The sequence below is a fragment of the Cornus florida genome, unplaced genomic scaffold (assembly GCF_030987335.1).
Source record: "Cornus florida cultivar Cherokee Brave unplaced genomic scaffold, ASM3098733v1 CherokeeBrave_3.0.0_Hap2_Chr08, whole genome shotgun sequence".
NCBI classification, from domain to species: Eukaryota; Viridiplantae; Streptophyta; class Magnoliopsida; order Cornales; family Cornaceae; genus Cornus; species Cornus florida.
The window spans coordinates 23118368-23135599 of NW_026775578.1; the positions used below are offsets into that span (position 1 = coordinate 23118368).

Sequence of the window (17232 nt, forward strand, 5' to 3'; positions counted from 1 at the left end):
AGTGGTTTATAAATGTTCACGCCTCATATGTATTTGTTTGATTGATGCAATAGAAGCATTATATGCACATGGCGTGACAAAGACCAAGCAAAACAGACAACAGGGCACACCTTGAGAGATGTTATAGATTTGTCTGATAAATCACTAAATTTGGATTGATGTAACATATTACAGAATTCAACCAATTCAGATAAGTTCAATTGATAGGAAAAAAAAGAAAAAAGAAGATAGGTTCAATTGATTAATAAATAAGAGAGAGAAAATCTGTCTATAATTTGAATATTATTTTGCACGAAGTGATTATTCTTAAAATCAACCCGCTCAAACATGTTAGTTTGAGCTATGGCCCTTATTTACAGCTTATTCACATGTCAATTTCCAATATGAAATCTAGCTAAAGTATCATCAATTTGTCTCTCAAAAGTTATATGGTTATCTACCATATGAAAAACGCAATTTCATGCAAAAAAACATGCTTGCATTCTGTTTTGATCAAGACAGTTATTAACTCGAACAATGAATGACAATGTTGAATGCTTATATTATGCAGACAGCAATGTAAGAGTTTTGGCACACATAGCAAACATATGGACTAATAACAACAGGGTACTGCTCAAAATAAGAGCCTCCTAACCCGAAGTGCATTCACTGTTAGAATTTTTAAATTTTTGAAGAGAGGTTCTGATTTAGCATAAATCAGTGTGAACAATGGAGTCTTTGATACATGTTATTCGGGCAGCGAAATCAAGCTTTGCTGAAATGAGAAATTACCAAATCAAGAATCCACAAGTTGAACAGGAACACTGGGGAAAGAATTTACAATTGGAATGAAGAAAGTTGGAAATGAAGAGTAAATCAAGCATCATCTGCATCACTTCCACTGACATGTGCTTCATGAGTGGCCCAGTAGTTGCTTCCATCTGGACCCGAGACCTTAAACCTACTCAATCAAAAAATCCAGATCTCAAACATCAAATATATACCGGGAAAGATTTTTGGGTGGGGGCGGTTGTGGTTGAATCAAGTTAAAATGAAAGAACTCAACTGAAATATTACAAAATAAATTTTAAATTGAAGGTCAACTTTTTAAAAACCATATAATCTTATCTACTGACCGCTCAAGAACGGATTTCCCTTCCTTGTACTTTTGGCTCTTTTCATGGGCAGCCTCCTGAAATCAATCATCCCACTAACTAACAGCAACAATAAAGGAATATATACATAATATGTATTGATTTATTTATATAGAAGATTAATGTAGAATATCTGCCTCCTGATCTTACATATGTCCATCCTACAATTGATCCGCACCCAACACAGAAAACGTCAGCAACTGTGTGCATTCCAGTTATCATCATTCTCTCTTCTTTCTCTCCAATAGTGACATTCACTCTGTCAAAAATGGAAGGCAAGTATAGATTATAAGATGATCTGAAGTTGCAAATATGAACTCAGCACTCGGCAGTGACTAATCAAGTGTAAAAGAGACATAATTGGGCATGCCAATAAAATCAATCCTTGAATATCCTACTCCACATTTAGCTTAATTGCCCAATTTTGATACCTGCAGTTACAGAATTACATTTCGCTATCCTGTTCCAATCAGACAAATCTGAAGATACAGCAATTGGAAAATGGGACTGAAAGAATTAAGGCTTTGAGACAACAATGCTAATTCATTTTTTTTTTTTTTCCCAGTAAATAATGGCTACTTCCTTGTTGCATAGAAACAATGTTTCAATACTAAAAAAGAATTTCACACGCTTCAAAGTTCGAAGAAACAACAGATAAGTGCGCCTTGGTGCATATAGAACAAAAGCAAGCCAAACAAGCAACTTAAAAGTGTTTATCTTCATTTGGAACTATGAGGTGCAAGCAAAAAAAAAAAAAAGAAAAAAAAGATCGGCAGGTGTGGTAATTGTGCTCAATTATATTTCACAAAAGCAATATATCCACCCCCAAGGAAATACAATAAATAATATAGCTGAGGTGATGAGAGAAATTTAAATTGAAACTGACCTAAGGAGCTTATAACATTATATGTGGTCATGATGAGCGTCTTTGAAGATATTGGACTATGCAGAACAAGTTTAAGCTAGTGAAAGAGTTAAACTTTCATGTACGTCAAGCATTTGAAAAGGTAAATTAGGTTACAAATAGCCTTCAACAAACTATAAACATCATCCTAGGGACAAGAATCCATTTCAATCCTTAGGTTGATAGACAAGGAAGTTTTCCAAATGCAATTTACTCTCCTACCTTTTTTAGAATTTCTCTCTCTATACTGCAGCCCAGTTGGGCTGCTTAGTTTTTTCTTTTCTTCCTCCCCAGACTGGAGAGAGGCTTTTACATTGCACTGTCACACATGGATATTTTCCTTATAGTAAATGTACGGAAGGATCCAACATGGAAAAGGTAGTATCTTCCCGCATTACCAACACCACACCATCTCTGGGAAAAAGGAAGGAAAGAAAGAGAAGAGAAGAGAAGAGAAGAAAAAAAAAAAAAAAAAAAAAGCACTCAACAATAGCGAAATGAAGAAGCCAGAAGAAAGAAAGGTGTATAAATAATAAATTTTTTGTTGTTCATATAACAAAAATTGCATCTCATGGCTCCATAAATCTTGAGATTTTGTTAAATACAAAGTTGTGCCCAGAGAATTTTGGTTCGTGTAGTAACGGGGTGCCCAAAAACAAGAAAAACTTACACCTTATTGAAGAGGTAAGCCTTCCCATGCCTGCAGTGGAAAGACTGAATAGAAGAACAGAGGCAAAACATGTAGTCAGAAAATTTGCTTTGCATAAAATTCCAACTAATTATAGATTTGACTTCAAATATTTAAATAAATTAAAAAAATTAAAAGTAACTAAATGTGACACGGATATGTTTAGCTATCAAGGAAATATAGTAATTTTGTTTAAGCCCCAAGAGGATTATTTGAAATTGCCCAGAGTACAGCACTCCGCCTTTTCCACTCTGTTTAGGACCACGTCTTCTCCTATATTAACATACTAGCTATTTGTAAACATATATATAGATATATAAACACATACGCATATATAAAGTTATATATACAAAGCCATGTATGCGCATCCATAAATTCTTGCTTCTGCATACTTACGAAGGTCAAATAATTATTTTCAACAAACTGTAGAAGTGAAAAGGTCATTTAAATCAGGTTTAGTAAATTGAGCTAGACAGATTGGCCTGCCAAAGTAAAGAAACATTTGAAAGCAAAGATCCACCATATATTCTTGAGAGAGCATTAGCTTTACATTAAGGAGCAGTAGATCCATCAGAAACAGTCTATTGAGTTGCTTGCATATATATTAAGTATGCAATGTTTGGAGTAAAAGCGCTAGGTAAATGGAATGAAATTTCTAAAACCCAAGCTTTTCAAAATCATCAGCCACACTGATTAATGACTTTCTGGAAAGATCTATTAAAAACTTATTAATGGGACACTCCAAAAAGATCTACTAAAAACTTGTTAGTGGGAAAGGCACCAATCAGGAAGAAAGAAGTCACATTAATTCAAGGTTTTAAACATTCCCAATATCCTAATCCATCAAATGTTTCATTTCCAATTAAACTAGAACTTAGAAGAAAGTATGAAATGTTAATACTTTGTATAGGTCCAGGGGAATGTATGTAAAATTAAGTACTTGGAAAATTCCCAACCAAGAAATTAGGGACTTAATTCATTAAGTTTCAAGCTATTTAACTTGCAACAGGAACCTCCTCTAAATCCTAGTGAAATGCAACTTTTTATTTAGAATATCAATAAAATTATATAACTCAATTACCAAGCATAAGTATCTATGAAGAAATATATATGTTGAGACAAATGTTTAAAGAACATCACTCCAATAAATGGAGACCCAGTAAACAGCAACTAACACAAAATAACTCGACACATCCTGACTAATCCCGGTTCCTTCACAAATCCAGATTGGCCACCATGCTCCACCAAAGGCCATCAAATAATTTCTCGCTGGAGGAGCACAATAACATCCTCCTTCCATTCACAGTTGGAGTAGAGAAAATATGCGAAGTTGTGGCCCGAATTTTGTTTTGGCCTGAGTCGTGTTTCCTTTTGCAATTCATGGACCCGATTCTAGAACTCTTTTGTGGCCCAGCATTTAGGGTTTAGGGTGTGTTCAGAGAGAACACTAATAGTTGCAGATTAGAGAGTGTTAGAGAGAGGGGTTTGGGGGCTGAAATTCGTAATTCGCTTAGTAAAATCTAGGTCCGGTAGATTTTACACAAAATCATGTAAATCTTTGTGTTCTTTGTGGGTAGCATGTTTACTTTTCTGTGGATTTCTTGATTGTGTTATGGCAGTATTTGTCACAACAAAATAGAATCTAATCATTCAACTGACATCCTAAACCTGGTAGAAATATCACTGCAACCCAAGCCCACTACAATTGATTAACAAGATTGGCCTTCAAAGGACAAAAGCCCTAATGGGTCTTACCAATCCCTCGTTTATTAAGGTGACAAGAGCTGGAATCATCCAATAAAGCATCATAAACTCTTTCTTTATCAGCTTGCTATCAAACTGATGCAATTTTAGAGAAACCCAATCAATAGATTTGCATTTAATTCCTCATCTCTTACAAACAAGTCCTCTATTGAATATCTAAAAATTACAAAAACATCATATTTCAGAACAATCAATTACTAACACGAAAAAACAAATCCACAATTTGACAAACAAAGACCACATAAAATGGGGAAAAGAATTCACTAGATTGAAAGAACTGATCGATCAGAGGTTGAGAAGAGAAGGAGAAACCTTGGAGACGATATCTTCACTGAGAGCAAGATGGGTTCGGCAGTACTTGCAGCTGTAGATCTTGCCTTCAAGAGTGACCACAAATAGCCTGCCCATTTGTCCCCCTTTCTCTCTCTCTCTCTCTCTCTCTAAAAACTCTCCCCTCTCTCTCTCTCTCTATAAACCTTACCTTACTTTACTTTACTTTACTTCCCCTTCAACGCAAACACAAAATCTGTTAAAATGAAGTTAATTCATGAAAAGGGTACAAAGAAGATGGATCAATAATGTACATAATCAATCATATAGTATAAGATTCGAAGGGTCGAGGATGGTGAAGCGTTTGTATTGTACGTGAAGAAATAGACAAAAGTGAACAAAATAAAGAATGCGTGTAGAAAGAGAGAGGATAAAAGATTGAATAATGAGGAAGTTAGCTCCTGAATAACCCAAGTTGAAAGAAACAGAGAATCGATATATCAGGCACCATATCAACATAATACGGTGTTAAATTCGCAATGAACAATGCTTGCTCCCTGCTGAGGTGGCCATCTAATATTCTGATACATGTCCCCAACAAAAAATTGATGTTAATATGTGCAATACACATTTTTTATGGGTTAAACCCATTTCTCCTTATCACTCTCTTCTCTCTCTCAATACCTAATCTATCTGCCGCCGCAACAAACCCATTTTCATCTGCACATTCATCAACATCTTTCAACCAGTCAGGTGAAGTAACCTTCAAGCTGTTCTTCTCCACCACAAATCTACCCACAATAAACAAACCGAACACACACCAAAGCTCCAAGTTTAGTACCCATCATCTTTTTTCTCTCAACTGACTGAAAGAAAATGACCCAGGTCAGAAAATAAAAAATCAAATCCAACGTCTTTTTCTCTGGAAACCCAGCAATTCTAAACTAGGATGATCATATATATATATATATATATATATATATAAAGATCAAATTTTTGCTCCTTATCTTTTCTGGGTTTTTAGCTGAATTTGAACAGGGTTAAAAGGAAAGAGTTTTGGGTGTTTGGAAGAAAAGAATCTACGAGGAAAAGAAAAGCTGGTTGAAGAATTGTAAATAGACTATAGACGCGTTTATTACCAAGCATAGACTTTGAACTGATTTGGGTCGTCTTCGATAGAGTTAGTTATGGATTGAGATTGGGATTGAGGCAGCGACGAAGACAACGGCAGCGCGACAGGAGGAGGAGGAGGAGGAGGAATAATAGGATGATATTGAGGTTGAGGGGGAATTGGGATAGTATTTTCTAGTTTTTTGAAGGAATTGGGTTCTGTAATTTAGGGCATTGAAATGGGAATGGTGTTGCTGCCTCTGCCGTCGGTGGTGGTGATGCTGCCGCCCTTTGATGGTGGTGCTACTGCGGCGGCCGGTTGTGGGTAGGTAGATCCAGAAGCAGGAAACAAGGAGAGAGAGAGCGAGTTGTGACCACAGTGTTCTTGCTGTTCATTTTTCAATCATTCCTTTATAGGTCAGAAATTTCTTAATTTCCTAGAATCATCTAAATTTGATTACTCAATTCAAAATTCTTGCAATCTACAACCTTCTTCCATCGTTTTATAAACAAGTCCGGATCTTAGAGAAGATGGAAACAAGGAAAGAGATTAAGAGTGCGCTAGAGAGAGAGTTGAATGAGTATTCTTGCCGTTCATATTTGGACAACTACAAAATTTGTTTGTTCCAAATGGGTTTATTGGGGGCGGCAGTTAGGTAAGTATTGAAAGAGAAAAGATAGTGACGAGGAGAAAAGGGTTTAACCCGTAAAAAATGGGCATTGCCCATATTAATATTATTTTTTATTATTAACAGGTGTCATAATATTAGGTAGCCACGTCAGCAGGGAGATGCTTCAACCTCCCTGCGGAGATGTAAGCATTGCTCCAATCAAAATGACTACTCTGTAACAACATGTTACATTAAAAAAATAATAATAAATAAATAACAATCTGTACTTTTGCATAAGGGCAAATTCTAGATAGCACCAACGACACTTATATAAAAATATACGCCATATATTTAGAAGTGGAGTTAGGATTTGAAAATAGGGAACTAAAGAAAAAATTAAAAAATTTCAAGCAGGGAAAATAAAAATCAAAAAATAATATTATATCATTCCAAACACCTTAGTCTTCTTCAATCTTTTAGTTCTAATTTGTTTTTAGGCTTATTTTTTTTAGGATGGATCATTTATCATTTATATTATATTATGGCTGGCTATGGCTATGGCTAATAAAAATTGGTAGTTCTAATTTTATTTATTTTTTTTTGGACATGGGTTATAGCACATGTTAGCCCACAGGGAGCTCCGCCCTGCATATATTGGTCAACCATCCTTGTGGTTTCTTGAGTGATGCTTCAAATCAGTGTATGGTAACTATATTTTTGGACAAAAATAACCTTGTTATTGTGAGAAGACCAAATTGTCCATTAATTGAATTGAAATTACATCACTCCAAAAGGACAAAAGTATAGAGATAATATTGATTTTTTTTATATGTAAACCTTAAAATGATCAATTGAAATGTGACAAATAAACAAATAAACATGATCTAGGGTAAATATGATTTATTGAAATCTAAAATGACAAATAAATCATAAAAAAATGAGGGGAATATAAGAGGGGTAAAACAATAAGTTACACTCACTCATTCCCTTCCAGAATTTTCTTTTAAACAATGGTTATATGCATTAAGGTCATATAAGTAAATTTATCTTTATCTCCAAAAGTCAACTAGTCAATTTAGACTTTGCTGTTAATTGTTGGCGCATACTTCTATCTAGGTACACTAGATGAAAATTTCGTGGGTGCTATATGTAATTTGCCCTTTACAACATCGTTTCATCAATATATATATATATATATATATTTAAAAAGGTTCAGTTCAAATTCCCTCTCAATTACAGTTTTCAATGACGACACTTAATATAGGATAGAGTGAGTATATTTTTTTGACCTATTTTTACTCTACATTATGTCATAATAATTGTTGAATTAAATGTCAATAGGAATCACCCACCCGTTCGGCAACGGTCAAAGCTATTTTAAACCAAGATTTAATCTATAAACAAAAATGGAAAAAATCTCCATTAAGAAAAATAAAATTTGATTTTAACTTATGAGTCAAATAAGCACATTATGACATAAGTGCTTTAAGAGGAGCTCTTGAAACTAAAAAAAAACTTCTATCAATTCGTAAACTTTTCCAAAAAGAAAAATAATGATAAATAATTTTGATTCTAAGAAAATCTCTTTAATGAGCATCTTAATCTATAAAGAAAAAAGGAAAAAATCTCCATTAAGACTTCGTTTGTTTAGACGTAAAATATTTTTTTTATTTTATGGTGTTTGGTTGTTGTAAAATATTTACGAAGAAAAAAATATTAAAATTTAACAAAAATAATTTATCCATAAATTTTCGACAAATTATTTTATATGTTTCGCCCGATGGACTTAACTTCAACCTTGACGTAAACTTTTGTCAAATAAAAAATAAAAGAATATTTTACCTGAAAAATATATATTTTTTTTAAAAAATTCTTTATATTGAAACAAACGGAGACTAAGAAAATAATTTTTTATTTTAACTTATGACTCAAATAAGCACATTGTGACATATGTGCTTTAAGAGGAGCTCTCGAAACTAAAAAAAACTTCTATCAATTCATAAACTTTTCCAAAAAGAAAAATAATGATAAATAATTTAATAATTTTGTTTCTAAGAAAATCTCTTTAATGAGCATTTTCTACTCAATGCATGCGAATATGAAGAATTAATACAATGACAGAAACTTTGAATGAGATCGCCCAAGCTTCCTTTTTTTACGACTGACTGTTGGGTGTGGATTATTATATTATTAACAATTATAAAAGTTAGTTATATGAAAATAAATATTTTTATAATTGAATTTTTATAAAATAATTTTTAAAAAATTGAATCAAATAGAAGACTGTTTGTACAATTTTTTGATTTTTAATTATTTGAAAATAGAAAATTGTTTTATGAGTGATAAATCAAATAGAAGTGTATGACATATATACTTTAAGAGTTGCTCTTAAAACTAAAAAAAAACATTTTTTTTCAATTTATAAACTTTAGAATAATGATAAATTAATAAATAAATTTGATTTTCTACTCAAGTCAGTGCATGCCAATATGAAAAATTAATGCAATGACAGACAATTTGAATGGGATGGCACGAGTTTCCTTTTTTATGGATAATGGTTAGGTGTGATTATATTATCAAGGCAAACTGAAGTGCTCAATCCTGGCTCAACATTGCTTGTTACATTTGTTTTACATATAAATTAGTGGAGGCTGTTAATCAAGGTCAAAGAAGATTTGTTAATTTATTGAGACGGAATTTCCGTTACAATGCGAGTTCAATGTGAGTAGTATTATAATGGACAATCACACGTGTAAGTAATTGTGACCGTTCAATACACCGTGATCGTTTAATGTTATATAATATAGTGTTATTACAATGCAATGTTATAAGGTTTTTTAATAAAATTAAATCAAATTTTAACACATTATATTTATCTATTTCAAATCAGATTTAATATGTTAAAAATTTACTGTGTTGAAAAATAAAATTAACGTGTTGAAAAACAGAAAAAATTTGCTTACATGAATTGTATATTTGTGATAATGACATATTACTTAAAATATCATTACATCATTATTAGCTTAACTGATATAATCTCTAGTGTCTCAAAGAAAAAATGAGGTGTTTGAGGCTTTGAGCTTTGTGAGTGTGTCCATAAGTATTTTACCTGAAAAAAAAAAAAATAAAAAAAATAAAAAAATAAAAAGATACTTGTTGCTTTAAATATTCACTCCTATGTACTGATTGGGCTTGAATTGTTAGGTTGAGACATGGGCTTTATATGATGTTTTATTTTTGTTTCAATGACCCATGGGCCTGTGGGATTGTTCCATGACATGTTTGGAAAGATGACGTTGCTAAGTCGTAAAAAAAAAGAAAAAAAAAAAGGGTCAAATTATATGATGAAGTAGAAAAAGTGACGTTAACAAGGTAAAAGGGGATGGTGTCACGGATCACCGTCCTCCGAAGGCTTTGGAGTTTGCTACGGGACTAAGTTTTGCATTGGGAAAGAGAGAATGCATACTTGTGTATGGGATGGTGAGTGCAAATTTTCAGTTGATTTTCTTTTTTATTTTATTAGGTTAATATTCACACACTGACACAAATGTGCACTGTGAGACTCGAACCCCTCACTTCACCCACTGTGGGAGCTTAATTGCAACTGGTAGATGTTTGGCATGTGATGAATTGTGAATCTTGAAAATTTTCTAGTCTGCATATAATGGACCGTACGTTTAATTTAGGTGGATAAATATTTTGTTTGTTATTGTAAAACATGTATGCTTAATTGGGTATTTAATCCAATTGTGGAAACCCCAACCCCAATTTCTGGCATTTAATCTTATCCTTGAATCACCCTTTAGAATGAAGACTCTCAATGATTTAGCATTAGATGGGATTTACTTAAAGAATAGTTTTTGCACTTAATTTCACCAGATACCCATATAATAATATACTAGGGAGTAATATGTTTGTAAAACATGCCCAACCCCAATTTCTGGAATTTAATTTTATCCCTGAATGATCCATTAGAATGAATGCGCTCAATGATTTAGCATCAAGGGAAATTACTTAAAATAGTGCAGTACAAGTATTTGGAGTAACATCAGTGTTTTTAGTGTCTCATACTAGCCACTCATAAATTATCAATGGTTAGGTTTGTTTCGTATCTGCCCTGCGAAGGACCTGCTTTAGTGGGATCAGAATTGGGTAAGGTCCCTTTTATTTGGAGCAACATAATGTCACAAGGGTTAAATGCACAACCATTGCAGATTATCATAAATACTCTACAATATCTTTATATTATAGCTTTTTCTGTGTATCTAATAATAGTTTGCTTATAGACAATTCTCAAACTACCTCTCCCTTTGAATCTCATTAAGGGGGTCTATTTATTTGTACCAATAAAGTATAAGTGATACTACCTCAGATGATACCTATATAATATGTTCATAATCAAATTAAAAACTCAAAAATATAAACTTAAATTAGACAACACTAATATGAAAAGAGATGGATGCACTATATCTGCTATTGCCTTTTGTATGACTTTCTGCACATTGAAATTCTTTCATTATCATTTGAGTGGGTGGATGATAATTATAATTCCCTATTATAATATATTCAATTTATAAGATAGATATTATTGACTTTTCAACAAGATGCATACAAAATAAAGAGATGACCATTGACATGAAACCCATGAAAGCCAAGTGAGTCATTTTCTGACATAAAAAAAAGAGAGGCCTTTGCTGCTTATGGCTAATTTGTTTGTTTAATAGCTCTGCAGGATATTTATTCTCTACAGTTAGTGATTAAGATGCTCAATAGTTTTCAAGAAATTCATAGACCGTAAATGCTAAGCACAGTCACAAATGACGGGACACATACCAAATTGAGCTATGATTCAACTTCCTCTCCCACTTTGGGCACCATAGTCCATCTTGCCGTCAGACTTTATACTGTTAGATTGTCAAAGAATCCAAGAGTGATGATACTTTCAGATTTCAATGTTGTACAACTAATGAATTCATGTCCTCTGCTTTCTTTGAAACTGGATTACTTATCTGGCTCGCCACTAACACTGTGCCACGAGACTGCCATAATCTAAATTCGAAAACAATAAAACCATATTAGACTAAAATTAGTTGACTATTTTTAGCTACGGACACACACAGATATGTCCAAGGTCATCACTGTCAACTTGTTCATATCACGATCATTTGGAGGTCTAATATGAATTCATTTTGTAGGAGACGTGATGTGAATTCATTTGGTCCAGGCACGTGGATGTTAAAAAAACCATTCATTATTAGTGAGGGGAATGTAGTTGATTTGGATGCATTAAGAGGCAGCTCATTTTTCTTGTCTATATATTGTTTATTGTTCAAATGATTCTAAAAACACATAGCCTTTAGTATCTTACTTTTGATTCCTGAATCCTTAATTGAAACCTACAATAGAGCAAAAAATAAATTCTTCAAGTTAAATGGGGCTTCCAGGCTTGTGCCTGAGCATATTATGGTCACTTCACAATGTTCACATTCATTTTACCCTTGTATGCTGCTTAAGCATGCTGATTTCAGGCTTTCGTGCCACTTTAGCTGCCTCCAGTCTAATAGGGCCTGACACGGATCGACTTTCATTGCTTGCCCTGAAGGCAAAAATAGTTGAGGATCCTCTCCAGGCTATGACCTCCTGGAATGAATCAATCCACTTCTGCCAGTGGCAAGGTGTTACATGTGGTCACCTCCATCAGAGGGTCACCGCATTAGACCTACAGTCCCAGAAACTGGTAGGGTCCATATCACCATACATTGGTAATCTGAGCTTTCTAAGAGTATTACAGCTCCAGAGCAATAGCTTCAGTCATGAGATTCCCCCAGAAATTGGCCGTTTGCAAAGATTGCAGAATTTGAGCCTGAACGATAACTCAATTGGTGGAAAAATTCCTGCCAATATATCTGGGTGCTCTAACCTCATTTTCTTGAATATTTCTTACAACAAACTTGCAGGAGAAGTTCCTGTAGAGTTTGGCTCCTTGTCAAAGCTCCGGACTGTAATTATTCATGATAACAGTTTGACAGGAAGCCTCTCTCCTTTTGGGAATTTATCATCTCTTGAATCACTTTCTGCAGCAGAAAACAAATTTTCTGGGACTATTCCTGACAGCTTGGGACAATTGAAAAATCTTCAATATCTTGCACTTGGTATAAATAGGTTGTCTGGTACCATCCCTCCTTCAATCTTCAATTTCTCTTCTATTACAATGCTTGATGTGACTACTAACCAAATCCAGGGGAGCCTTCCTAGGGACTTGGGCATCACACTTCCAAATCTCCAGTCCCTCAATATTGGTGATAACCTGTTTACCGGATCCATTCCAGCTTCAATATCGAATGCGTCAGATCTCCAATCCCTCATATTGGTGCAAAACAATCTTACTGGTAAAGTTCCTAATTTGGACAAGCTGCATAAACTTGAGTGGTTAAGCATTTCAGACAACCATCTAGGAAGTGGTGAAGCTGATGACTTGAGCTTTCTTTCTTCTTTGATCAATGCCACAAATTTGCAGGTATTGGCTGTGAATATGAACAATTTTGGAGGGATGTTGCCAGATTCAATTGGTAATCTCTCAGCCGGAATTTCAGTATTATATGTAGATAACAATCTGATATATGGAAGCATCCCAGCTGGGATAGGGAATATTGTCAACTTGGAGAGTTTATATATGCAGGTTAACCAATTCACAGGTAACATTCCTCCTGATATTGGAAAGCTTCAAAAGCTACAAGAATTGAATCTCATCAAGAACAGATTATCAGGAAACATCCCGTCCTCCCTAGGAAATCTGAGTTTGTTAAACAGACTCATTTTAGGACGTAATAATCTGGAGGGCAGCATCCCTCCAAGTCTGGGGAACTGCAAAAATTTGAAGTTGTTGTTTCTTGCTGAAAACAACCTTAGTGGTACCATACCCCAGCAAGTTATAGGTCTCTCATCCTTGTCTATATCTGTAAACCTATATCAAAATCAATTGACTGGTTCCCTGCCCATGGCAGTTGGGAATTTGAGAAATCTCGGCAAATTGGATATTTCTGACAATATGCTATCCGGTGAAATTCCTTCCACTATTGGTAGCTGTGTAAGTCTGGAAACTCTATCTATGAGGGGCAACTTTTTCAGAGGGACTATTCCTTCTTTGACTTCTTTGAGAGGTATGCAAGTGTTAGATCTTTCGCATAACAATTTGTCTGGCGAAATTCCAAAGTACTTGGAGGGCTTTGAAGGTTTACAAAGTTTGAATCTATCTTTCAATGATTTTGAGGGTGCAGTACCAGAACAGGGCATATTTAATAATGCAAGTGCAATATTGGTTGCGGGGAACAGTAAGCTTTGTGGTGGTTTACCTGAATTACAGCTGCCTGAATGCAACTTCAAAGGATCTAAAAAGAAGAGATCGACTCTTACCACAAAACTAGCAATCTCTCTATCTTGTGCGCTTGTAGGACTAACTTCCATTGTGTGTTTTTTGTATATTTGTTGGGTTAGAAGGGCGAAAAACAGAAATAATCCTTCTTCAGGATCATTAGAAAATTCGCTCTTTACAGTGTCCTATCGAAGTCTCGTGAAAGCTACTGATGGGTTCTCTCCAACCAATTTAATTGGTGTGGGCAGTTTTGGGTCCGTGTACAAAGGAACTCTTGAACATGATGGAACAATCATAGCTGTGAAGGTATTTAACCTTTTGCGTCGAGGAGCTTCCAAGAGTTTCATAGCAGAGTGCGAGGCCTTGAAGAACATCAGACATCGGAATCTTGTCAAGGTGCTAACTGCTTGTTCAGGAACAGATTTTCAAGGAAATGATTTCAAGGCCTTGGTTTATGAGTTCATGGTTAATGGAAGTCTCGAGGAGTGGTTGCATCCAAACCAAAGAGAAGGTCCGGAAATTGATGAGCCTAGGAAGTTAAACCTTCTTCAGAGATTAAATATTGCCATTGATGTTGCTTGTGCATTGGATTATCTTCACAATCAGTGTCAAACACCAATAGTACACTGCGATCTCAAGCCGAGCAATGTTCTTCTGGACACTGAAATGACCGGGCACGTTGGTGACTTTGGGTTAGCAAGATTCCTTCCAGAAGCCATCCATAGCTTCTCCACAAGCTCTATTGGAGTGAGGGGAACTATTGGTTATACTGCTCCTGGTAAAAACGCTTTCAATCATTCTTCATCATTTTATTATCCTTCTGCTTTTTCTTCCATTCTGTTTGGAGTATTCTTTATGGATTTGCCAATTAAGTTCTGGTTAAAAACTTGTGACAATATACACAAGCAGACACATTTCCACCCATATAATTCCTATTGTTGGTTGTCTGGTTGTTCAGGATAATTTTTTCACGTAGAGAAAAGGGAAAAAACAAAGGAACTGACCATAGATCAAACAATGATTTAAAAATGAGATGGATGTTTCCTTATTATATAATGCATCTAATAGTTTAAAGTTGCACCAATTGCTTGCTTGAAACAAAATAAGTTTGTATGTTGTTGGCTACTATATAGATTGCATTCCTAATGTCATGATTAGATTATACAGTTGTATGCAGAAGATTTTTCTTTCTGCAACAGCTTTGAGATTGAGCTCCTCCACAATTTTGTCACAATTTTTGCTGTTTGCATTGCAGAGTATGGTATGGGAAGTGAGGTGTCGATATCTGGTGATGTATACAGCTTTGGCATCCTCCTGCTGGAAATGTTCACCGGAAAGAGACCCACCGATGACTTTTTCCAAGATAGTTTAAACCTTCATACCTTTGTAAAAGCAGATTTGCACGACAGACTGTCTGAGATCGCAGATCCATTTCTGCTTCAGGAAAGAGGAGAAGAGGAGATGAGCACGGAAAGTAGAAAACGCCAAAAGGATCAGGAGTGCTTGATTGCCATATTTGAAATCGGAGTTTCTTGTTCTGCAGAATTCCCAAGAGGACGAATGAAAATTAATGATGTTGCAGCTGAATTGCATTCCATCAGGGACAATCTTCTTGGAACTTGTATACATGGAAAGAGATGAATTATGTTATAGAGGTAATATTTTTGTATTTATGACCAGTTCGTGTATAAACTTGTATATAGTTTGTAATCTCAACATATCTGCACCGGATCAGCAAATTCTGTGTTCCACGTCAGGTGAAAACTTTTCTTATTATTAGTATTTTAAATTTGATAAATAGAATAGGTTTTTTTTTTTTTTTTGGAAATTGAATAAACTTGTTATCTTCTATAGATAATTTGGAAGGAGCCCATTGCATACTGTTTCTTTTGGTGATCTCCTCGTAATACTGCCATTTTTTTTCCCCAGTTGTTACATTTGTTTTAGATCTAAATTAGTATTGGAGGCTGTTAATGAAGGTCAAAGAAGATTAGTTACTCTATAGATACAAGATCCTCTAGACTACAAAGCATGTTGTACTGTAATGGCCAATCACACGTACGAGTGATTGTAACTGTTCAATGCACTGTGACCATTCAATGTTGTACAGGATGATGCTGTTCAATACAATTAAATTAATTCTCAACACATTAAATTTATATATTTCAAATCAGATTTAATATGTTAAAAATTTACTGTGTTGAAAAACAGAATGCATGTGTTAAAAAACAAAATTAATATGCTTATGTGAATCCAAATATTTGTGATAATGACATGTTACTTGAAATATCAGTACGTCATTAGCTCAACTGGTATTATTTCTTGTTTCTCAAAGGAAAAAATTAAGGAGTTTGAGCACTACAAAGAATATTTGTGAGTTTGTCCGTAAGTCTATCTGAAAAAATAAATAATAAAAAGGGGAGACAAGTAGCTTTAAATTCCTCCTATGTACTTATTGGGCTTGAATTGTTAGGTTGAGACATGGGCTTTACATGATTTGTTTTGTCTCGATGATCCATGGGCCTGTGGGATTGTTCCGTAACGTGTTTGGAAAGATGGTGTTTAAGTCGTTAAAAAAATAAAATAATAATAAATAAAAAAATGGGTATAATTAGATGATAAAGAAGAAAAAATGAGGTTAACAAAGTAAAAGGGATGGTGGGTCACCGTCCTCCGAAGGCTTTGGACTTTGCTACGGGAGTAGGTTGCATTGGGAAAGCGAAATTGCATACTTGTGTATGGTGATAGTGAGTGCAAACTTTCAGATGATTTTCTTTTTTATTTTATTAGGTTAATATTCACACACACACACACACAAATATCTACTATGACTGTGACACTCGAACCCCTCACTTCCTCATTGAGGGAGCTTACTTGCAACTGGTAGATGTTTGCCGTGTGACGAATTGTGAATCTTGAAAATTTTCTACTCTGCATATGATGGACCATACATTTAATTTAGGTGGATAAATATTTTGTTTGTTATTGTAAAACATATATGCTTAATTGGGTATTTAATCCAATTGTGGAAAACCCAACCCCAATTTCTGGCATTTAATCTCATCTTAGAATGACCCATTAGAATGAACACTCAATGATTTAACATTAGAGGAAATTACAAAAAATAGTTTTTGTATTGAAGTTTTAAGTTTTTGGAGCAACATCAGTGCTTTTGGGCGTGAGTTCAACACCCATACCAACCACTTTGTGAATTATCAAATGTTAGACTTGTCTTGATTCCTCCCTTCGAAGGACCCTGCAGTAACGGGACCAGAATTGAGTAATGTCCCTACTCTCCCCTTTTATTTGGAGCCACATAATATGATTTCTTATACATAATTCTTGTATGATCTCTACCTTTGAATCTCATTAAGAGGGTC

At 34.5% G+C, this 17232-nt stretch overlaps 2 protein-coding genes across 2 annotated transcripts; one reads left to right on the forward strand and one right to left on the reverse strand.

The window, feature by feature from the left end:
* Positions 1-517: 517 nt before the first annotated feature.
* LOC132270806 (protein yippee-like) lies at positions 518-6482 on the reverse strand. Its single transcript, XM_059772009.1, has 5 exons — positions 4802-6482; positions 2708-2751; positions 1284-1392; positions 1116-1171; positions 518-940 (listed from the first exon to the last, which is right to left on the reverse strand). The coding sequence occupies exons 1-5, from the start codon at positions 4895-4897 to the stop codon at positions 856-858; spliced, it is 390 nt and encodes a 129-aa protein (XP_059627992.1). The 5' UTR covers positions 4898-6482; the 3' UTR covers positions 518-855.
* Positions 6483-11552: 5070 nt separating this feature from the next.
* LOC132270805 (probable LRR receptor-like serine/threonine-protein kinase At3g47570) lies at positions 11553-15717 on the forward strand. The gene is made up of 2 exons (XM_059772008.1): positions 11553-14630; positions 15108-15717. The coding sequence occupies exons 1-2, from the start codon at positions 11912-11914 to the stop codon at positions 15491-15493; spliced, it is 3105 nt and encodes a 1034-aa protein (XP_059627991.1). The 5' UTR covers positions 11553-11911; the 3' UTR covers positions 15494-15717.
* The last annotated feature ends 1515 nt before the right edge of the window (positions 15718-17232 follow it).

Excerpts from the sequence above, each read along its gene's own strand:
- LOC132270806 (XM_059772009.1), bottom strand. The coding sequence starts at position 4,897 with ATGGGCAGGCTATTTGTGGTCACTCTTGAAGGCAAGATCTACAGCTGC. Across the intron at positions 1,393-2,707 it reads GCTTACCTCTTCAATAAGGT|AGTGAATGTCACTATTGGAG; the intron begins GTAAGTTTTTCT and ends CATTTTTGACAG. Across the intron at positions 1,172-1,283 it reads CAATTGTAGGATGGACATAT|GAGGCTGCCCATGAAAAGAG; the intron begins GTAAGATCAGGA and ends GATTGATTTCAG.
- LOC132270805 (XM_059772008.1), top strand. The coding sequence starts at position 11,912 with ATGGGGCTTCCAGGCTTGTGCCTGAGCATATTATGGTCACTTCACAAT. Across the intron at positions 14,631-15,107 it reads TATTGGTTATACTGCTCCTG|AGTATGGTATGGGAAGTGAG; the intron begins GTAAAAACGCTT and ends TTTGCATTGCAG.